The sequence below is a fragment of the Chiloscyllium plagiosum genome, unplaced genomic scaffold (assembly GCF_037043375.1).
Source record: "Chiloscyllium plagiosum isolate Xiang-an unplaced genomic scaffold, Cpla_swu_hap1 HiC_scaffold_7, whole genome shotgun sequence".
NCBI lineage: Eukaryota > Metazoa > Chordata > Chondrichthyes > Orectolobiformes > Hemiscylliidae > Chiloscyllium > Chiloscyllium plagiosum.
In genome coordinates this window covers 65366075-65389766 of record NW_028270145.1, presented here as the reverse complement: position 1 = coordinate 65389766, position 23692 = coordinate 65366075, and the positions used below count along the sequence as shown (strand labels likewise).

Genomic DNA, 23692 nt, shown 5'->3' with positions numbered 1-23692 from the left:
AGCGTGGAGAGATAAGCTAGAGGAGGGTGGGGTGGGGAAAAAGTAGCATAGAGTACAAAGGGTGAGTGGGGGAGGAGATGAAGGTGATAGGTCAGGGAGGAGAGGGTGGAGTGGATAGGTGGAAAAGGAGATAGGCAGGTAGGACAAGTCCAGACAAGTCATGGGGACAGTGCTGAGCTGGAAGTTTAGAACTAGGGTGAGGTGGAGGTAGGGGAAATGAGGAAACTGTTGAAGTCCACATTGATGCACTGGGGTTGAAGTGTTCCGAGGCGGAAGATGAGGCGTTCTTCCTCCAGGGTGGTGTGGTTGATTGGTGCAGGTGTCCCGGAGTTGTTCCCTAAAGTGCTCTGCTAGGAAGCGTCCAGTCTCCCCAATGTAGAGGAGACCGCATCGGGAGCAACAGATACAATAAATTATATTTGTGGTGGCAGGGGAAGGTGCCTGGAAGGGAGGGTGGGTTGTAGGGGGGCGTGGACCTGACCAGGTAGTCACAGAGGGAACGGTTTTTGCGGAAGGCGGAAAGGGGTGGGGAGGGAAATATATCCCTGGTGGCGGGGTCTTTTTGGAGGTGGCGGAAATGTCGGTGGATGATTTGGTTTATGCAAAGGTTGGTAGGGTGGAAGGTGCGCACCAGGGGATTCTGTCCTTGTTACGGTTGGAGGGGTGGGGTCTGAGGGCAGAGGTGCGGGATGTGGACGAGATGCTTTGGAGGGCATCTTTAACCACATGGGAAGGGAAATTGTGGTCTCTAAAGAAGGAGGCCATCTGGTGTGTTCTGTGGTGGAACTGGTCCTCCTGGGAGCAGATACGGCGGAGGCAGAGGAATTGGGAATACAGAACCTCATCACTTCAGATCTCCCACCCACAGCTTCCAACCTCATAGTCCGGGAACCCCGCACTGCCAGGTTCTACCTCCTTCCCAAGATCCACAAGCCTGACCACCCTGGCCGACCCATTGTCTCAGCCTGCTCCTGCCCCACTGAACTCATCTCTACCTACCTCAACACTGTGCTCTCCTCCCTAGTCCAGGATCTCCCCATATACGTTCGAGACACCACCCACGCCCTTCACCTCCTCCAAGACTTCCGTTTCCCCGGCCCCAACGCCTCATCTGCACCATGGATATCCAATCCCTCTACACCTCCATCCACCATGACCAGGGCCTCCAAGCCCTCCGTTTTTTTCCCTCTCCCGATGTCCCCAACAGTACCCTTCCACCGACACTCATTCGTTTGGCCGAATTGGTCCTCACCCTTAATTTCTCCTTCGAATCCTCCCACTTCCTCCAGACCAAGGGTGTAGCCATGGGCACACGTATGGACCCCAGCTATGCTGGTCTCTTTGTTGGCTATGTAGAACAGTCACTCTTCCGTAATTACACCGGCACCACTCCCCACCTCGTCCTCCGCTACATTGATGACTGTATTGGCGCCACCTCGTGCTCCCGCGAGGAGGTTGAGCAATTCATCAACTTCACCAACACATTCCACCCTGACCTTAAATTTACCTGGACTATCTCTGACACCTCCCTCCCCTTCCTGGACCTCTCCATCTCCATTAATGTCGACCGACTTGACACTGACATTTTTTTTTAAAAAACAAACCCACCAACTCTCACAGCTACCTGGATTACACCTCTTCCCACCCTACCTCTTGCAAAAATGCCATCCCGTATTCCAAATTCCTCCACCTCCGCTGTATCTGCTCCCAGGAGGACCAGTTCCACCACAGAACACACCAGATGGCCTCCTTCTTTAGAGACCGCAATTTCCCTTCCCACGTGGTTAAAGATGCCCTCCAAAGCATCTCGTCCACATCCCGCACCTCCGCCCTCAGACCCCACCCCTCCAACCGTAACAAGGACAGAACACCCCTGGTGCTCACCTTCCACCCTTCACATAAACCAAATCATCCGCCGACATTTCCGCCACCTCCAAAAAGACCCCACCACCAGGGATATATTTCCCTCCCCACCCCTTTCCGCCTTCCGCAAAAACCGTTCCCTCTGTGACTACCTGGTCAGGTCCACGCCCCCCCCCCTACAACCCACCCTCCCGCCGCAGGAATTGTAAAACCTGCGCCCACACCTCCTCCCTCACCTCCATCCAAGGCCCTAAAGGAGCCTTCCACATCCATCAAAGTTTTACCTGCACATCCACTAATATCATTTATTGTATCCGTTGCTCCCGATGCGGTCTCCTCTACATTGGGAAGACTGGACACCTCCTAGCAGAGAGCTTTAGGGAACAACTCCGGGACACCCGCACCAATCAACCATACCGCCCTGTGGTCCAACATTTCAACTCCCCCTCCCACTCTGCCAAGGACATGGAGGTCCTGGGCCTCCTTCAACGCTGCTCCCTCACCACCAGACGCCTGCAGGAAGAACACCTCATCTTCTGCCTTGGAACACTTCAACCCCAGGGCATCAAAGTGGACTTCAACAGTTTCCTCATTTCCCCTTCCCCCACCTCACCCCAGTTCCAAACTTCCAGCTCAGCACTGTCCCCATGACTTGTCCGACCTGCCTAGCTCCTTTTCCACCTGTCCACTCCACCCTCTCCTCCCTGACCTATCACCTTCATCCCCTCCCCCACTCACCTATTGTACTCTATGCTACTTTCTCCCCACCCCCACCCTCCTCTAGCTTATCTCTCCACGCTTCAGGCTCTCTGCCTTTATTCCTAATGAAGGGCTTTTGCCCGAAACGTTGATTTTACTGCTCCTAGGATGCTGTCTGAACTGCTGTGCTCTTTCAGCACCACTAATCCAGAATCTGGTTTCCAGCATCTGCAGTCATTGTTTTTAACCTAGATTATTTGCACAATACAGTTCACCAATATCTCAACATGTTCTGAAGATACAACTGATACTGACTGCTATGCTGACAGTTAATTGAAGGTCAAAAATCCTTTTTATTTGGATTTAAATCCACACAGCATATAATAAAATATGTTTAAAACAACATCTAAAATCATAAATTATAAACAAATCTAAACATGCTCCATAACAAAAAAAAATCTCAACACGGAACTTTAACAAAAGATAAACATATGTTGTGCTCATCCTCCTGAATTACACATCTACACATTAACCAGACTTTCGCATCTGAAGACCTATTCACTAGTTTATCTATTGTGCATCCCAATTACCCTTGTGAAGGTGATGGTGATCTGTCTTCTTAAACCATGCAGTCTTTGATGATGTCAGGGAGGAAGTTCCAGATTTTTTAACCAAGCTTCACGGAGGGATCAGTAATATAGTTGGAAGGGTTTGGGGGGGGGGGGGGGGGGGGGGGAATGCATAGGTAGTGGCATTCTCTTCCATCTTTGCCCAGATCCTTCTATGTAGTAGAGTTTGAAGATTTGGAAGACACTGTTGAAAGAAGCTCAGTGAGTCACTAAAATATATCTTGCAGATGGCACACACTGCTGCCACTTTGTGTTATTGGTGAAAGCAGTGAATGTGAAAGATGGATAGGTTGCCAATCAAGTGGACTGCCTTGAACTGAATCTACTAGTGTGTTGTAGGAGCCACAACCATCGAGACAAGGAGAGAGTATATCACATCCTGACTTATGCTTTGTAGATAGTAGAATTGCAGTGAGGATTCAGAAGGGGTTTTACTCACCACAGAATTTCCAGCCTTTGACCTGCTCTTGTAGCCACAATATTTATTGCTTTTGGGAGTTTGTTAGCTCAGTTAGCTGGACAGCTGGTTTGCAATGCAGAGAGACTCCAAAAGCATGGGTTCAATTCCCACACTGGCTGAGGTTGCCATGAAGGACTCTCCTTCAAGCTCTCCCCACACCTGAGGTGTAGTGACCCTCAGGCTAAACCACAACAAGTCATTATTCTCTAATGATAGAGCATCCTTATGGTTTGGTAGGACTATGGCAACCTTACTTTTTAATTATGTTGCAAGACATTCCATTTCTGGTCAACCATAACTGCAGGATGATGATATTGGCAGCTTCAGAGAAGTAAAGCTGTGGAATTTTATGTGATGATGGGTGGAACCTCTTGCTTGCATGGTCAATGCCTGGTGGGACGTGAATGTTACTTGTCACATATCAGCCCCAGCCTCAATAGTGTCCAGGACTTTCTGTATGGACTGCTTCAGTTTCTGAGAATAGTGCTGAACATTGTGCAATCAGTGAACATATCCACTTCTGACCTACTGAAACAAAGAAGGTCATTGGTGAACCAGCTGAAGATGGTTAAGCCAAGGACACTACCCTGAGGAACTCCTGCAGAGATGTCCTGGAGCGGAGGTAACTGACCTCCATCAACCACAACCATCTTCCTATGCTCCAGGTAGGACTGCAACCAATGACATCAAGGGCAGTTGTTCTCATCTCATGTCTGGAATTCAGCTCTTCTGTGCATATTTAACTAAGGCTGTAACAAAGTTAGCAACTGTGGCCCTGCCAAAGCCTAAATTAACATCAATGACCAATACAAGTAACACTTTTAGCACCTTTGATGACCCTTTCTACCACTTTAGTGATAATTGAGAGTAAACTGATGGGACGGTAATTGGTTAGGTTGGACTTATCCTGCTTTTTGGGGAAAATACTTACCTGGGCAATTTTTCACATTGCCTGGTAGATGCTAGTGTTGAAGCTGACTTGGATTACAGCTAATTCTGCAGCATAGTTCTTCAGTATTATTGCCCAATGTTCTCAAAGAAATGTTCCCATAGCCTTTGCAGAATCCAGTATCTTCAGCCATTTCTTAAAACACAGTGAATCGAATCAGTTGATGACTGACCTCTGCGATGTTGGAGACCTCAGGTGGAGGTTGACATGGATCATCCACTCTGCACTTCCAACTGAAGATGGATGCAAATGTCTCAGTTTGGTCGACCTCACTGATGTTCTGGGCTCCCCCATTAGCAGCCTCCTCCTCCATGTATTTGCTGAATTGTCCACAACCATTCACAACTGGATATATCAGGACTGCAGAGCTTAGATCTAGTCCATTAATTGTGGGATTGCTTGGCCCTGTCAACTACTTGTTGCTTTTACTGTTTTCATCCTGTGTCTATAGCTTTACCAGATTCACATCTCGTTTTTAGATCTGCCTGGTGCTGATTTTTTCATGTCCTCCTGCACGCACTATTGAACCATGGGTTGATCTTGTGGCTTGATGGTAATAGTAGAATGAGGAGTATGCATGGCCATGAGGTTACAAATTGTGTTGGAGCATAATTCTGCTGCTGCTGATAGCTCCTGAATGCCCAGTTTTGAGTTCCTACAATGGTTTGAAGTCTATTCCAATCAGGATACTTGTCTCCATGACTGTCCTGTGGTTTCACCTACCGATACAGTAATGGACAGGTGCATGTGTAACTGATATTAGTGAGGAGGAGGTCAAGTAGGTTTTGCCCACATCAAACACAATTTGGTTTAAAATGGTTCATTCTTGTCTTTTAAAGTATCTAACAGGCTTTTGTATATTAGTATATGGTTGTTTTGAGCTTTAATTACTTTTTTAGGTATTAATAGTTACTGTGGAGTCACGCATGGTTCTGTTAGTCAAAGGATATTGATAGATTTGGGAGAATGGTCAGATGTATCAATTGGAATATTTGTGAAGATAGTTAATCACTGCCCGATGACACTACAAACTCTAGGCAGGCACATTAATTGTTCAATGGTAACACTTCAGCTCAGTAAAGATCTGTGAAATTGGTAAAGAGGGAGGGAAAAGACAAGCTATTATAAAAAGGGATAACCTTCAGAAAAATGATTAGTCTGTTAAAGAACAAATCAGGAGACAATAGAAAACAATGTCACTAAGTTGACCATTACTTTCAAATAAACTTATCAGGAATTGGACACAATTCAAGTCAATCCAAGATTGACCTTGAACTGCTCACGCACTGTTCATGCAGTGTATTAGAGAGAATGATGCCTTTGGTCATGCACAAGGGTTAGGACCTGGCTAGGATCAATAGGGCTTGGATTTTAGCAGTCTGATGCAGAAGGAAGAGCAAACACAAAAGAAAACCTTCAGTTAACTGAACAGAACAAGAGCCTCTGCCCCTTAAAACAAAGCCATGAACTAGTGCCCTCAGGCAGATCGGCTGTAAACCACTATTATAATTAAACATCAATTATTTTGTATGTGTTGTGTTAAACTTCATAAATTCTCTAAAACTTGTACATTTGTACTGGAATGCATCTTGTAACTAATCAGGACTACTAAACTTTAGATTTGTGTTTTCAAAACTCGATATATAATTGTTATTGACATGGGCCTTGCAATTAAAGTTGTAAACAATTTAAGCCAGAATTCTTACTAACCACTAAGTGATTTTTTTTTTGTTACATTGTACATGATGACATGCTATGGAGCATAATATTCTGAGCTGCACAGGGTCCAACCTTTTAGTGGAATACTAACATACAGCTATTGAGGTTACAGTGACATTACAGCTGACCTCAAATGCACATCCACATATTCATTAAACCCTATCTCAACAACAACTGCTTTCTTCTCCTTGTCACTGCTACATCTTCCAGTTCCCATAAATTAGAAATAATGGCATTTTTGACTCAAAATTTTGTATCGTTAGCAAGTGTATTTCTGCATCTCTCCATATAGCTGGAACACAGACACTCATTACTCTGCACATGACTGCAGCATGACAGTGAATGTATCACCCCAGGATACATATTCACATACTAATTTGTTTCTAGCTCTTTACAAACAATATAGGTACAGAGCAGTAATAATTGCTGATTTTTCCTCTCATCACAGAAACATGCTTAATTGCCCTGCATATCTTTAAAAGCATTTGACATTAAGTCACTAGTAGTCTTCTTATAATAAAAAGTGGTGTGAGTAAGAGAAAATAAGAGGTACCTGAAACTCCAAACTGTGATACCAATGGAGGAATAGTCATCATCATCACTGGGTGAAAGAGAGGACACTCAGTGCTGGAAATTGTGAGGTTGTACTGTTTATCCTTACTGTTCTTGACTAACTCTTCTGCCTCTACACTACTTTAGTTATTTGGCACATAAATCAAAGAACAAAGAAAAATGCAGCACAGGTACGAGCCCTTCAGTCCTCCAATCCTGCAGCAATCCACAACCTCTATCAAGACCTGTCACCTATTTTCTAAGGATTTGTATCCTTCTGCTCCCTGCCCATTCATGTATCAATCTACATACATCTTAAAATGATACCATCATGCCCACCTCTACTGGCAATGTTCCAGGCACCCACCACCCTCTGCATAAAGAATTTCCACGCATTTGCCCAGATTGAACTCCATCTGCCATTTTTCTACCCAATTCTCCAATCTATCTATATTTTCCTGCATTCTGACAGTCCCCTTCATTACCTGCTACTCCACCAATCTTTGTGTCATCTGCAAACTTGCTAATCTGATCACTGATACCTTTCTCCAGATCATTTATGTATACCACAAAACAACAATGGTCCCAAAATGGATCCCTGTGGAACACCACTGGTCATAGTTCTCCATTTTGAGAAACTCACTTCCACTATTACTCTGTCTCCTGTTGCTCAGACAGTTCTCTATCCATCTCGCTAGTACACTCTGGACCCCACTTGGGGAGGTAGAATTATTTCACACCAATACTGTTACTTTTCCAGGCACCATCACAAAAATTGTGCTTCTTGTAGCAGAGAAAGAGAGTCAGAGAAATCTGTACTGGGCTGATTCACTAAATAAATTAGCAGGTAGAGACGGAAAGGACAGCTTCAGAAACAGCTCACTGAAGGACAAGCTTACATCCTAAATTTGCTGAAGAATGAGAGCAACTGTACCGTTCCAGTTATCTAGCTCCTGGCTGGTTGCACTTGACCTTGTGCATGGCTGGGCTTTAAAATGTTGTCACAGCACTTGGTCATCCTGGGAGGTGCTTACAGCAGCAAATACTTTCAGCTCTAGCAGGAGTGAAGATAAGGTGTATGGGGTGCCATAGAGGTATGCTGCATAGATAGTGAGATGAGTTACGGAGAATAACATGAAAAAAATTCCCTCAGGTTCAGAAAGTGAAACCCTTTAAGAAACTCAGCAATATTGACACTTATTTGGTTCCTGGGAAAATTCAGCTACAGTTCTTTAAGGCCTCCCTTTAAACTTTGCTGGATTATTCTCTTTCTCCAAACTCTACGTTACTGAAGTCCTTCAGCTCTAGCATTAGTTTGGGAAACCTGCTCCATAGATTCTCCAAGACTATGATAGCTCCTGAACTAACGTATACCCTGCTACCTGAAGCATACAAATAGACAGATATGAAGTAGGTATGGGCCACTTGGCCACTCTAACCTGAATCATCATTTGATACATTTGTGGCTGATTTGATTGTGGCCTTTACTTTCCTGCTTATTCCATTTAACCCACTTGTCAGTCAAAAGTCTATCTGACTCAGCCGCATAAGTATTCTATGATCCAAACTCTCCCGCTTTTTGGGAAACGATATTCTTCCACAGACTTATCCCACAATGCCAACTCTGCATCTGCCAGGGCACACTTGCTAAGTTGTTGAGCGTGGAGCTCGAGCTGCTCAGGCCCAAGCACCTCAAGGCAGTTGATTACAAGCATCTGAAGTGCCTGATATTGACTCATGGCATTGCAACTGACATGCTGAAATCACTTCAGGGTAACGCATATCTTTATTCTTAATAGAAATCCATTGTCCTGTGTCTGTCCTCAGGTGGACTCAATTCAAGAACCACAAAGAACAATTGCATTGTTTGTATCATGGTAAGAGTATATATCACACTATGTACTCAGGAAGATTATCTAAGCCACAAAAAATTACGATCTAATATGAAAAAAAACTCCTTGATCTTTGCAACATTTTACCTGATAGCAAACATGAGTCATTTTAAATAAAATTCTTGGGAACAGCTCGTATGAACCACGGCTTATCAGTTGAAGAACAGGCAAAATAGTTGCAGACAGAGATAGCCCAGTATTTTACTCCAATTTGCAAATATAATGAAGACTTGCCACCTTTTTTTGGCAAGAGTTCGTCAACCTTGAACATAGATCCACTCAAAACTTGGAACGGATGGAAATTTAGGGATAGATCAACCTACTCTCTATTTTTAAATATAAGTGAGATCATAGCCTAATAATATGTATCGGTTCATTTCCTTATCAATAAAATCTGTATTAAGATGAAAAATAAAATTGTGATGTGTCCTGCAAGGAAGCATTGATTAATTTGACCTCAACTTGGGAATTTTATTGTCATGCCTCATATCTTGTTGAGCAACTTCAACTCATGTTATCAGATAGTATTTTTCAAAAATATTACATTCCACGTTGGTACTGAAGGTTTGCATTTCAATGTTCTATGGGAAATCCATGACAGAGCTAAACTGAAATCAGGCCAGCCTCCATTTTTCTTCCTCTATTTGATTGCTAAGCTAAAAGATAACACTCGCAACAACCAGAACTGTGCAACAGTGCAGGAACAGCACATTAACTGCCCAATCTGTTCAGTCCAAGTCTTTAATTATATTATTTTTATTGTCTTCTTAAAATTATATGTTTGGGGATGGACTTAAAAACATCGTAGTTTTGATATTATAGGCCTAAACAAGATGGTAACAGGTCATGATGTCAAGGCAACCACAAGAAAAAGTCTTAGTTCATGGATGACAGTATAAACAACAGAATGTTTGAACTTCAGATTTTTCAGAAGGACTCTCTCGATTGGAAGAGTCAAGACACTTAAAAATGTTAGATTCTCTTTAAAATGGAATCAATTTGCATAAAATGGACATATTTTATTCTGATGAAAATCTTTCCTTCCTCTACTAGGATAAAATAATGGGCTTGCTGCATGTTAATAGACTTGGTATAATATGGATTTATTACTGTGGCCCTGTTGTGAGGTTTGACTTGGCTTAAAGAAAGCTGACAACATAGTCTCAATTCTGGCAGAAAACCAATTCTCCAAGTTGCTTTTTAAGTCCAGGTGGCACAACTTTGAAATGTCTAATATTTTCCTTCATCAACTTGCATAAAAATATCCCGAGTATCATTGGCTTTTTGTAGCTTTGGAAAATTTCTACAGAGAAAAAGCCAAAGTCAATACCTTTCTGCAGACACATTAGTTCAGTTCCAAGCAATGAATTTAATTTCCATTTATAAGTTAAGCAATTGTTCGTTGAAAGTTTTTTTAAAAAGTACTCGAGTCTGAAAGGATCAATAATATGATTATAGATTTTATCTAAACCTTTGCAAGCTTTTCAACAAAAATCACAGACATTTCAGAAATGAATTATAAATATACAGTTTGTATTTGTTACACAAGGAGAGTTAATTAATATTTTAAATACGACAAAAAAATTAACTATACATTACATAATTAAATAAACAAAAATACACTTGTTATCTTGTTCACTCAATTCACTGAATAGTTGAGCCATAGCCAGCATAAAGCTTCAATATGGATCACCATTAGTATTAAGCAAACAAACCTCAGCTGTAGCAGTGATTTGCATCAATTTACCTCAGCACCCTCAGCTAGTGAAATAGAAGATGGTAATATTTATTTTCCTGACCGAAATGTTGGGTGTGTGCAGCATTTGGATTGAGTGTAATGTCTCCAAGTTAATACCTTGCCAATACTCACATTGGAGGTCCCAGTGTTAACATTGACCATTTGGTCAAGGTGCCGATGACTACCGTCAATAGTGCTGTTAAAGGATTAGATTACATACAGTGTGGAAACAGGCCCTCCTGCCCAACAAGTCCAAACCGACCCGCCAAAGCTCAACCCACCCAGATCCGTTCCTCTACATTTACCCCTTCACCTAACATTACGGACAATTTAACATGGCCAATTCACCTAACCTGCACATTTTTGGACTGTGGGAGGAAACCGGAGCACCCAGAGGAAACCCACACAGACACGGGGAGAATGTACAAATCCTGCACAGTCAGTCGCCTGTGGTGGGAATTGAACCCGGGTTTCTGCCACTGTGAGGCAGCAGTGCTAACCACTGTGCCAAATTATACTGAAGCTAGCAGTTCTGTAGCAAGTAACTTCCAAATCCACAAAGCCTGTCCACCAACTTCTACAAGACACAAGTCAGTGTTTATGTTTGTGTACTGTCCACAATCCTATATAACCCTGAACATTGTTTCCTGCTCCATACCCTTTCCATTGCAAAGACTGTCAACCTCCACCACCACAATATTTGCTATTTCTACGACTGCTTTATCTATTCCCGAAATCCTCTCTAGATTTAACCACACCAATATTTTCTTAGCCAGTGTTTATCTTCTATTGTCCATAAACCTGCCCTAAGCTCTACTTTTCTAACTCCCATCATTCATCACCTCTGTAATACTGACCTACTTTGTCCCCTGATTCACCAATGCCAGCTAAGTTCATGTTCAAATCACTTCATGGCCTCATACTCCCTATCTCCATAACCTCCTGTTGCACAACAACTCTCCAAGAAATCTAGATTCCTCTAACTTGGGAATTTGTACATCTCGAGTCCCTTTCACACTACTGGTTGAATTTCTTTACACCAGCAACATCCTAAACCCTGGTAATCCTAACAGAAGCAGAAAACGCTGGGGAAACTCAGCAGATCTGGCAGCATTGTGGACAAAGAAACAATTACCGATACAGAATCACATATGACTCTTTGGAAGAGCAAACTGTTCTGGAAATCCTTACTTAAACTCCAGTTTTCTGTTACTTTAAAACCCTTTTAAAATGTACTTTTTGCAAAGGTTTTAGAAACCTGTCCTAATATCTTTTCTTTTGACTCCTGTCAATTTGTGGTTTAAATCCAGTGCTGCTGCTTGCTAGGGTGAAGGCACTAAATAAATCTGGGTTACTAAATGTTAAATACTAGAGCCTTTGCTTTATAAATCTACTGTCGTATTGCAAGAAGGTTTGTATTTAATGTAAATATGTTGGCTAACGAATGGACCACATGAAAGAAATCAAAGGACAACATACCTGACATGACAGACAACCATTGATTAGAGTAAGTGAGAGAGGGCGTGCTAATTAAAAATCGAGGCGGAAACTTGGTTGTAACATTAAGAGCGGTGACGCGCTGAACCCAGAGGAGACAACCCTGGGAGTTTGACTTGAGTTGTTCTGTTGTCGGAGACGCCGTTGTTGTGTAGGACTTTCAGAGTATCTCCGTGGACGGTGAGGTTCTCCGTTTCAGCCAGATGTCTCGCTTATGGCAGTGGATGTTGTTGTGGTCCTGCTACATTGGAGCTTCCTCTGAGGAAACAGACAGAACCACCTCGGCGCTAAATCAAAACGAGTTATTGAGATTGTTGGGTGAGTGGAGCCAGTCGGTTTTAAACAAAAAAAAACCCTTCCCTTGTTCAGGCGGATGGGGAACGCGCAAGAACGGCAGCTGCTAATGCACTGAAGGATGGCGTGGCTTGCAGAAACATCAGGGTTTTTCAGTGTACGTGTGCAATTTCAAGAGTGAATTTCAATTGCAAATAATTACAAATTGAGAGAAGTTCTCTTGAAGTAATTAAAGACACAAAATGATGAAGCCCTCCCCATTTATTGATAAACAAACAGTAAACCTTTTAAGTATGTGTACGGTGCTAGGTTAGCTGTTAAAGCTGACTTCGGATTTGATTCACAATGTGTTGTGAACATGTTCTCCAGTCAGACATAGTAATGGATAGTCTGATTCCCCGTGCCCGCAGATTCGTTTGTAATTAACAGTTTTTATTCTTTTAATTTCGACATGTTTCTGTCAATTCCACAAAACAAAAAAAAAATTGGAGATGACTGTTTGCGTCGGGATATGTTTGATCACTATTCATTCAAATGCGTGCGCCTGTTATTAATTATGGAGTTGTCGCGATTGTTCCTTCATGTTTTCGGGGCTAATTCAGCAGGGGTTTGTCTTCAATTTATAAGTGCACCTACCATTCTTAAAATAGTTTGTGAAGTTTCCCTTTCTTCTGTAGTGTGGCACTAAATCAAATTTTTAAAAAAATACTAGCAGCAAAGATTGGGGGGGGGAGGAGAATCAGATATAATACACTATCGTTTTATATTGGGTAAAATTATCATGAATTTGGGTATCCGTTATATTTGCTGAGTACACGATGTTTCAGGTGCAGATTCTTTTAAAGTTAGTTTTAAAATATATTTTTCCTTGTGTCCTACTTCTGACTCACTGGTCTTCAATGTACCTCCTTGCATCAGACATTTGAATTTATTAACTAATTTCAGTAATGTGAAAGATTGTCATGAGCAGGGATGTCTTGCTGCAACTGTATCGAGTCTTGGTGAGACCACAGCTGGAGTGTTGTGAACAGTGTGGCCTCCTTCATCTGAGAAAGGATTTTGTGGAGAAAAGGAAATACAGTAAAGGTTTACCAGACTGACTTTCTGGGAAGGCAGCACTGCCATAAGAAGAGAGACTGGATCCTTTGGCACTATATTCATTTGGAATTTAGAAAGATAGAAACATTTAAAATTCTAGCAGGATCAGACAGGGTGAAAGCAGCACGAATGCTCCCAATGACCAGTTAGTACAGAATTGGAGGTCACAACTTAAAGATGCCAAGTAGGCCATTTAGGACCGAGATGAGAAATTTCTTCAACACATTGATAGTCCTGTGGAATTCTCTGTCTCCAAATGGAGTTGAGGTCAAAATATTGAATGTTTTCAAAGGAGGACGTACATCTAATTTAAAACTAAACTGTGGATGCTGGATATTTGAAACAAAACCAGAAATTAGCGGATAAATTCAGCAGGTATGGCAACCACTGAGGGAAGAAAGAATTGTCAGACTTGAAATGTTAACACACCTTTCTTCCCTCAGGTGCTGCCATTTTTTATATCAGATCTAGTTCTTAGGGCTAAGGTGATCAAATGTTATGGGGAGAAAGCAGCAACACAGGGTTCTGAGTTTAATGAGCAGCCATTGAATGGCGAAACACTTGAAGTGCTGAAGCATACTCCGACTCTAATTTTCCATTTCTGTTTCCTTAAGTGTTGCACTACCACCCAAAAGCCAAAGGTTTTTTAAAAATCTCTTTTATTGGGCAACAGAAATGTACGCAGTAATCTGAGGCAAGATTTAAATTAGTTTTTTTGTTCAAAACTTAATCGCTGCTGGAAAATCAAACATCCCACGGGACTAAATTTGGTTAATAAATTCAAAGGTTTAATGTGAAGAAGTACAGCTAATATAAAGATCAAAAAAAGGTAAGAAATCCTGATAATGCTTTAAAGTGCTGATCCCCCAGAAAATGGTTTTGAATTCCTCTAGTTTGCATTGATTGATGCTGAAACATGGTTTGAGTTAGAGTGTATCAACTGCAATTAGTAATGTGGCAACAGCTATTGCAGACCATTTATTGTGTTTTCTTGATCCTTGAGATGTGGGTATCACTGGAAGACCAATAACACGCAAGAAGCTTGACAAATCCAGGACAAAGTCTGGCTTGACTGGCATATCCCCAAACACACTCCCTCCTCCATTGACACTCCGTAGCAGTGTGCACCATTTGGAAGATTTACTGTAGAAATTCACCAAAGCTCCTTAGAATGCATCTTCCAAACCCATGACCAGTACCATCTAGAAGAACAAGGGCAACAAATAAATGAGAATGCCAACACCTGCAAGTTCACCTCCGAGCCATTCACTGAGTTGGAAATATACGTCATTCTTTCAATGTCATTGACTCAAAATTCTGGAATCCAACCCCACCCCTGCTCCCACAATAGCATTATGGGTCAACTGGCAGCACTTGGACTGCAGCAATTCAAAAAGGCAGCTCACCACCACAAACTTCTCAAGGGCAACTAGGGCAGGCAATGAATATTTGTGTACATAAATCCCATGATTGGTTAAAATGAAAATTAGTACACTCAAAGCTTTTTTTGTCTTGCATTATCGGGACATGCATAAGACTAGAGTTTACAAAGGAACTGTTATTTAACTGTTATGAAAAGCTTCATGTTGAAGAGTGCCTTAAGCACCCATTCACTATGATGATGTATGGACATGGTGGGAGAGTAGCTAGGATATCAATAAGTAAGATCTACCATCTGGGTCTCCTCATAACTTCCACAATAATGTCCATCACATCAGTGTAATGTGAACGTTATTGGTATCATTCGATAAACTACATTTTGTTTATTGCGGGAGAGTCTTCTCATTGTAGGAAATCCACTTGATAACCTACTACTCTAGGCCAAACATACTTCACAGATCCCTATCAGGATAGAGCATGGTAACAGAAGCCTTGCACAACATGATGAACAATGGTAAGCATTCATCTTACAGCAGGACCAAGTTGTATTCTCCATGTTGGCAAGTGGACTCTAATTGCCAAATCAACCCCTGATTTCTCATGCCATATAAATTGTTGTTCCCTTGGAATTAAGTTCAATAAGTGCAAGATGAAAGACTTTAAAAGCATGTCCCTAAGGTGCAACCTTTTCACGCAGAGGGTGGTACGTATATGGAATAAGCTGCCAGAGGAAGTGGTAGCGGCTGGTACAATCGCAACATTTAAAAGACATCTGGATGGGCATATGAATAAGACAGGTTTGGAGGGATATGAGCCGGGTGCTGGCAAGTGGGACTAGATTAGGTTGGTGTTTTAAAAAATTCTCAAGGTCAGGTTCGTAGGAGAGTAGTCTGACACAGAACAAACGACCAAGAGGCGAGTCTGCTAGAATATGAGCATTTTATTCCCCGCAGCGTCGCCACAACCAGGTCTCATACTTACAACGGGTCTGGCTTATACTCACTCTACATGTTACCGGAACTGGGAGCCGTCAGTTCTCGTAGAGCGGTTGCCAACAACCCACGCTCGGCGGTTAAACGTAACCCCGGAGCAGACTCCCGGGTCTGGCTTATACTCACTCTACATGTTACCGGAACTGGGAGCCGTCAGTTCTCGTAGAGCGGTTGCCAACAACCCACGCTCGGCGGTTAAACGTAACCCCGGAGCAGACTCACCGAACTGGAGACTTTTCCAGCTGATATACTCTTTTCCAGATATAAACATTCATGTGAACAGCAGAGCAAGGCTAAAAAACACATTCCATTCTGGTTACATACAGATAAGAAGATTCACACGGGGAGGTGTGTAATAAGATTCACACGGGACTAAGCAACACCTCCATTCCGGTTAGATTCACACATGTATTGGGACATAATTTTTAACCGTTTCACCACATTCCACTGCTTGGCCCAATACATGTGTTACATTATGATTCACACATGTATTGGGACATAATTTTACACCACAGTTGGGAAATCTGGTCAGCACGGATGAGTTGGAGTGAAGGGTCTGTTTCCATGCTGTACATCTCTGACTATATGTCCCTTTCTCTTTCTCAGCAATGCGAAGTGTTTGTAATACCAAATGACTATAAACTATATATGTGACTCCCATAAATCAGAAGTTTAATATTTAACCACAGATAGGGGATGAAATTCTATCTCAAATCAAAGAAAATACAATTTGTGACAAATACTGCTACCTTGCAGATAAATATTATGATAGAGCATAATGGCTATGTGAAAATCTTACTGTTTTACTGAATTTAAATGGACAGAGCCAGATGGTGTGCAGTGGAATAGCTCCAAACCTGATTTCACCAGTTAGGGAAAAAAAGCTTCACGTATGGTCAGATTACTCATTTCTCTCTGGGTCCAAATTATGACATTATAAAATGGTATGAACTCCTGAGCTTAAATTAGATATCTGTATAATTGCAATGTAGCCAAGTATAATTAATCCTTCATATCTGTCCACCAAACCTTTCATGTTAATTAGTCTCCACCCAAAGCCTGGTCACTCCTCCAGTTCTTGAATGTGAGTACATTCCAACTTCAGTTGTTTGAGTAATGTCTCTGAATACTGTGTGCTTGAACATCTGCAGGTGTCCATAACCATTTTGAAGTAAGTGCAGATTAGCTGATCAAAAAATAAGTTGAAGCTTCTATCTTTTCCTACTGTGGAAAGCAAGTCTGTAGACCATTCGGAAACAAAATTGCAAGGTTACTCAGTTACTGCTTTTACTTTGTAATGGAGTAGCAAGAAGAAAACAGGAGACAGACAAGAAGCCCAAGGAGTGAAGTATCACAGGAGATGACACCCCATTTTTGATGTGGGTGTTGGAAAACATACAGATTTCAGCTGATGTTCCAGAGGTGCCTGAAGGGCTGACTGTGTGCCATGTTTCACAAAAGATGTCTGGTTAACTGATTTGCTCCAACTACGTTTTGAAGCCTCAGTCAAAATGATGGAGAGCCTTAATAGTGGACTATTACAGATCTTTCTAGTGAGCTTCCATGCATCAGATAGATGCATAACAGCTGATGAAACAGTGTAAATTACATTTGGAATGTCTGCAGTGAAACTTTTCTCAGTCTTCAGACAAGTGTTAAATCAAACTCCTGCAGTAAGCCTGTTGTTTACCCCACTTCCCCTTCTCTGTCAAGAACTTGGAGACTGAAAGTTTATCTACAACCAGCATGCCTTTTCTCCCCAATGACCCAATTATTGAACAACATATTACAAGTACTACCTACCAGGGGCAGCATCAAAATGGTTGCATCTTTGTTTATAATGGAAACATCTTGAACCATCTTCCCAATAAAAAAAAGTTGAGGCTGCCCTGTTCCTGTGAGCAGTCAAGTCATCCTAGTTTCTTGATGGACAGAATTCCAAGAAGGGTATGTGACCACCTTCACTTTTCTCTTTTTTTTTGCCTGGAATTAAAGTCCCAAAGCATAATCATATCAAGACATTAACCATAAAATCAATATAAAGTGCAAAAGCTATGGCTTTCTCAGATTGTGATACTTGGCTGAGTGTTCTGCATTTAACTTGCAACCTAGAACTTGTGCTTAACTTGTGCTTAACACAATCCTGAAGAAGGGCTTATGCCCGAAACGTCGATTCTCCTGTTCCTTGGATGCTGCCTGACCTGCTGCGCTTTTCCAGAAACACATTTTCAGCTCTGATCTCCAGCATCTGCAGCCCTCACTTTCTCACAATGCTTGTATTGTACACTACTCAGTAAAAGGGATGTTTATACAGGGAAAAAGCACCAGTAGAATGCTGTATACTTGATGAATAAGATAGGCATCTATTGTGCTAATATTGCCCATTTGTACCCCATCACTTATGTGGGAGAGAGTCCCCATGAGCAGCAGACGAGTCTTTGAGAGAATGCATAGTGAGATAAGGTGCTTAGAAAGGTCTGGAGACCTAGCTGTTGCAACTCTCTCTGAGGAGTTCAGCACTGCTCTGCATAACTTGCAAAGGTTATGCATAACGTCTTAAGTATTGTAAGAAACATGTTTACACACTTAAACATAAAAATGTGTTTGGAAATTTGAAGGAAAAGTTGAGCAAAAATCAAATTAATGGTGGTAAGTCAGAGTTCAACAAATATAAACCTGTCATTCTATGGGCAAACGATTAAATTTTGGATTTCTTCTTGCCGCCTGCAGTAAGCAGTTGGCAGTATGTCTGGGTGGTTCTGCCCAGGGAGGTGGAAATATCAGTCACGTGGATCACCCACAAGAGCTGTTTTCCTAATCAAATCCTGAACTACTGCCAGGTCCAGCACCCTCTAAGTGGAATGATGGCAAGTGTGAGATCTCAGTGCATGAAAGCTGCTTAACTCACAACTCACTCCAGCCTGACACCTAAAGGCTGCAAAGCTGTCTGAACCTCTATCAACATAATGACCCTGTCAATTACATTATTCTCCTGTGACTGACTGGAGTCCACCAGACAGCTCAGTCCAGCAGTAAATTGCCAAACTGTTTTGGCTACGTTGCCAACTGTCTAATGCTATTGCTAAACATTATTGTAGACTGAGTGCATTGGTTCTATTCTGATTATGTTTGAATTGCTATTCAGATTTAAATCTGTTTTTGAGTTTAGAAGTATTCCAATTAGACTGGGAGGATACTTAATCTGCAAAATGAGCCCCATATCAACCAAGTCTAAACTTCCATGTTGAGCCCCTGGAAGAAACTCTGGCCAAAGTGCTTCCTGTGTCTGATTCTGAACAAGTCACCTGTTCAACCCAAACCAGAAAATATGCTCTCTTCAGGCCAAGAATTTCAGGAAAGAAGCAAAAATACTCTTATTTTCTAGATGTATTAAAATTCTCCAACAAAAACAATCCAAACAATGCTTTGATTGTCCAATTTGGACTTATGATGGGAGGTGTGTTAGGCAACAATATTTTACAGAAATAAATTTCACTCCCTTCCCCAACTTAATGAGTAAGTTTAAGTTATTGCTGTTAGAATTTTGGCATGATGAATATTTGTCTTATAAATATGGAAATTGAAGGAATCCTGTGGTGTTTTGGCACATTACAAGTCATATTTTCACTTCTCCCACCTATTGCATTTACTGGAATTTTTGCATTCTTGCATATTGAAATAATATCCTCATGGCAAAAATATCTCTTCAAACAATTTTGGAAAGGGCATTTCAAATTTTAGAGTTTAGAATTTGATCCAGTTGGCTTGGAGTTGGCATTGATTTGTTCACAAACTTTTTGAAATCCTTTTTTTTCAAATGTTGGTAAACTCCTGTTGCAATCTTATTGAATTAGATTCTAGTTACTGGAGTTGATGAAAAGCTGATCTGATTTTTGTGTCAATGACAGTAAGCTGCCACAAGTTTAGTCCCCATGGAGACCGACCACTTTTAAAGAACTTTGAACTTCCAGTTACTAACTGAAAGTAAAACAGCACAGTTAATGTTTTAAAACCTTTTGTAGTGAAAAAAATGACAAGCACTCCACTTAAATGCTCTTTTTGTAGGCAATTTTAACTTTAAACTACAGGGAAGAACACTCCCTTTTTATACTTGCCACAATCTCTCACTCCCTGAATTATTGTCTTTATAGCAAACAGTTCACAGTTGCTTCCAGTTTACAGTAGGTTCCTGTAACCCTGCTTCACTGAGTATGACCAGCTCTTGGTTATTTCTTCATTTTGGTGAGCTTCTTAAATTCACCATCAGTAGTAAAGCCTGTTATAATAATTTTTCAAGCCACAGCCAGAGTAACTCTTCTAGAATCTGTAGCTGTCTCCAGAATGTTTCTCTTTGAGGAGAGATTGAGTGCCTCCTGACCAGGCTACATTAGTCGAGCGGCCTTCCTTCCTGATTACACACACCTCCTGTTAGCTGTCCATGATCTTTATTGACATGTAGGGAAGCCTGCATTCTGTAATATGGAAACCTCATATCAAGATAGAATAGCTAATTATCTGTGATCCCAATTACCTTTTCACCTTAAAAATAAATGGATCATTTACACCGCAACAATATACTGTCAATAACCAGTACCTTCAACACTTCTTTATGGGACTTTGGGAGACTGAGTATATACTCGCCACAAATTCCAAACCTGGTGCCACTTTCTTGAAGTATAAGCACCTTGCACCTTCTCAGTAAAATGACCTTTGATCGCTAATAATCAAACCACCCAAGATTTCTTTTAGGCAAAATGCACTGCAGATCACATGGCCCACTTCAATTCCCCTATATTTAAAGCTACAGACCTAAAGTATAACTTGTATAAACATCATTGTTTCATTACTCGTGATCAATTTCTCGTATGTTTTTTGATTAAACAGCAATAAAAGGCAGTACTTCCACTGCAACTTGTATTAAAGCATTAAAGTGTAATTTCTTTGTATTTGCATATGAATGCTCCATGTTCTTTAGCAATGAAAGTGTTTTTTGAACTATTTTCAGTTTAAATTGAAATTACACCTTTTGATCCTGAGTTCTTCACTTGCATTCTGCCTTTTCCCCTCCTCTTTCGCTCTTGGTTTGAAATTGTAGAATAGAATGACACAGCATGATGAAACCCATTCAGCCCATTTGTGCTTGTACCAGATCTTTGACAGAGCTTTCACAATAATGTTAGTTGCCTCACTAGCCCCTTGGTCCTGTGTATTCTGTCTCTCTTCAGTGTTTATCTCATTCTCTTTTAAATGTTACAATTGGTTCTATTTCCACCACTGGTTCTCAGGCCGTACATTCCAGGTCCGAGCAATTTGCTGTATGTAGCACATGGAACAGTTCTTTAAATCCATCTGGGTAGCAAAGGTGTTTTAAACAAAGGAATCAATCTGATGAATATTTCCCCAAATCTCAATATTGCTCATTACTTGCATTAACAAATACATGCGTTGTAAAGCTAAGTAATGCAAATAAGACCGAACTAAGTTCTTCTGTAAAGGCAAACTTATATTTGTTCAGAAATAATCTTGTGAATACAATCCAAAAATACATTTGTAACTCTTCTATTTCAAAATAAAATCAGCTGTTACAAAGTGTAACCTGCTAGTTGGCACAATATGGTTAATTTAGAACACACAACAATCTCCATTTCAGTTGGAAAATTGGTTGCAAATGTCTCTTGTTTTACTTTGGTCTAGCTACATGCTGATTTATTCAAATGCATTCAGGTGGAAGCGGGTGCAGTGGTCCGGTGACTGATTGGAATCATATTCTATTTTTCTAAAGTGTAGCCCATGTTGTAATTCATTTTGATGACTAATTTGAACTCCTAGTTAGTAATGTTTGGAAACATTTAAGGTTTTAATTAATTTTCTCCTCACTTCCTTGTATTCATCCATTCAAAGCTCTGTAGTATCATTTTAAATGAAGAAATTGTGACATCAAGTATGTGTTTTACATAATTTACTTGGAAATGTGTGCAATGTAATTGTTTTTCTCACTTTGGAAAGAAATACTAATTGTTTTGACAGTCTATTAACTTGTTTTCATAGTCCATAAACTTGTTTTTTACCAAATTATTTTGTGGTTGCTAAATTACATTTCTCTTTTCTGCAGGGAACAACATATTTATTCTGCAGAGTGAACATCTCAATAGGTGCATAACCATGAAGAGCCAAGAGCTTATCCTTGACGACTGCAGTCAGCCATCAAGTAACATGCTTTGGAAATGGGTCTCAAGGCATCGTCTTTTCCATCTAAGCAGCAGTATGTGCCTTGGTCTGAATGTTAGTACCAAACAACAGCCATTAAAGCTATTTAATTGTGAGTCAACAATGGCAATATTGTGGTGGCATTGCAGTGGTAAAGTATTAACTAGTGCCTCTCAATATAAATTGGCGGTTGGACAAGGACAACATATTGTAGCAGAAAGGACAGTGTATGACCGATGGAAGAGATATATGACGCAGGATGAAGGTCCATGTGAACATCCATATGAAGGTAGGAAGTGCTGAAATATTTCAGTAAGTGCTACTATAAAGAGAACTATTAAGTTTCAGTTTTCACGGTTTGTTTTACAACCACTGAAAATTGCTTTTTGAATCTAGTTTCTCCCTAAACAATTAGAAAACATTGTTTCTTAACAAGGCAAATTATTATCATTCCTTTCACTGAAACTTGCATATAACACACAAAATTGGTGATGTAGTGGACAGTGAAGAAGATTATCTAAGAGTACAGCAGGATCTTGATCAATCAAACCAATGAGCTTGTAAATGGTAGATGGAATTTAATTCAGATAAATATGAGGTGTTGCATTTTGGTAAGATGAACAAGGGCAGGACTTGCGCAGTAAATGATAGAACCCTGGGATGTCTTTTTGAACAGAAAGACACCTAGGGGTTCTGGTAGAAAACTCCTTGAAAGTTGCCTTGCAGTTAAACAGGGTGGTGAAGAAGGCATTTGGCATGCTTGCATTGAATCTAGGAGTTAGGCTGTCATGTTGCAACTGGATAGAACATTGAGGCCACTTCTGGAGTATTGTGCAAATTCTGGTTGCCCTGCTATAAGAAGGATATTATTAAATTGGAAAGAGTGCAAAAAAGTTTTACCACAATGTTCGTGGGACTGGAGGGTTAACTTGAGGAGATACTGGATAAGCTTCAACATTTTTCCCTGGAGCATAGGAGGTTGTTAAAATCATGAGGGGCACATCCTTTCCCTAAAGTAAAGGGCATAATTTTTAAGGCGAGAGGAGAAAAAATTAAAGGGAATCTGAGGGGTAACTTTTTTACACACAGGATGTGCATATATAGAATGAACTGCCTGAGGAAGTGGTAGATGCAGGTACAGTTATAACATTTAAAAATATTTGGATAGGTACACGAATAGGAAAGGTTTACAGAAATATGGGCAGGTAGATGGCAGTAGTTTGGGAAACCTGATTGGCATGGACAAGTTGGGCTGAAGGGTCTGTTTTTGTGCTATATGACTCTGTAGCACAGAAGGAGGCCATTTAACCCATTGTTTTTGAACCAGCCCTCTCTGAGCAATTTACTAGTGTCAATCCTCAGTCTTGCATATTCCTCCCTTTTTCAAATAACATCAAATTTACTCTTGGATGGGTTGCTTAACCAGGGAGTGCAGGCAGGCTTAGACTGTGCATTCCAGCTGCAAGTCACGCGTTGTATGAAAGTTGTTTTTATGTCACAATTGCTTCTTTTACTTATCACTTTGAATCTGTAACCTCTTGTTCATGATTCTTCCTTTAATGGAAACAGTTTTTCTTGAACTCCTCTATCCAGTCCCCTCACAGATTTCAATACATTTATCAAATCTGCTCTTGACTCCTCCTCAAAGAAAACAGTCTCTGTATCTCCATTCTATTTGCATGACTGAAGTTCCTTTTCCCTGGGGCTATTTGCAAATTTAAAA

The 23692-nt window shown here is 41.0% G+C and overlaps 1 protein-coding gene across 2 annotated transcripts in view; it reads left to right on the top strand.

Annotated features, from left to right (window-relative positions):
• The first annotated feature begins 12053 nt into the window (after positions 1-12053).
• The window catches only part of pla2r1 (phospholipase A2 receptor 1), a 162452-nt gene continuing 150813 nt past the window's right edge, over positions 12054-23692 (top strand). For both annotated transcript variants that reach the window (XM_087989096.1, XM_043693844.2), the window contains exons 1-2: positions 12054-12316; positions 21875-22258. In XM_087989096.1, the coding sequence (XP_087845222.1) occupies positions 12202-12316; positions 21875-22258 (499 nt within the window). In that variant the 5' untranslated portion in view covers positions 12054-12201. The remainder of the gene's footprint in view (positions 12317-21874; positions 22259-23692) is intronic.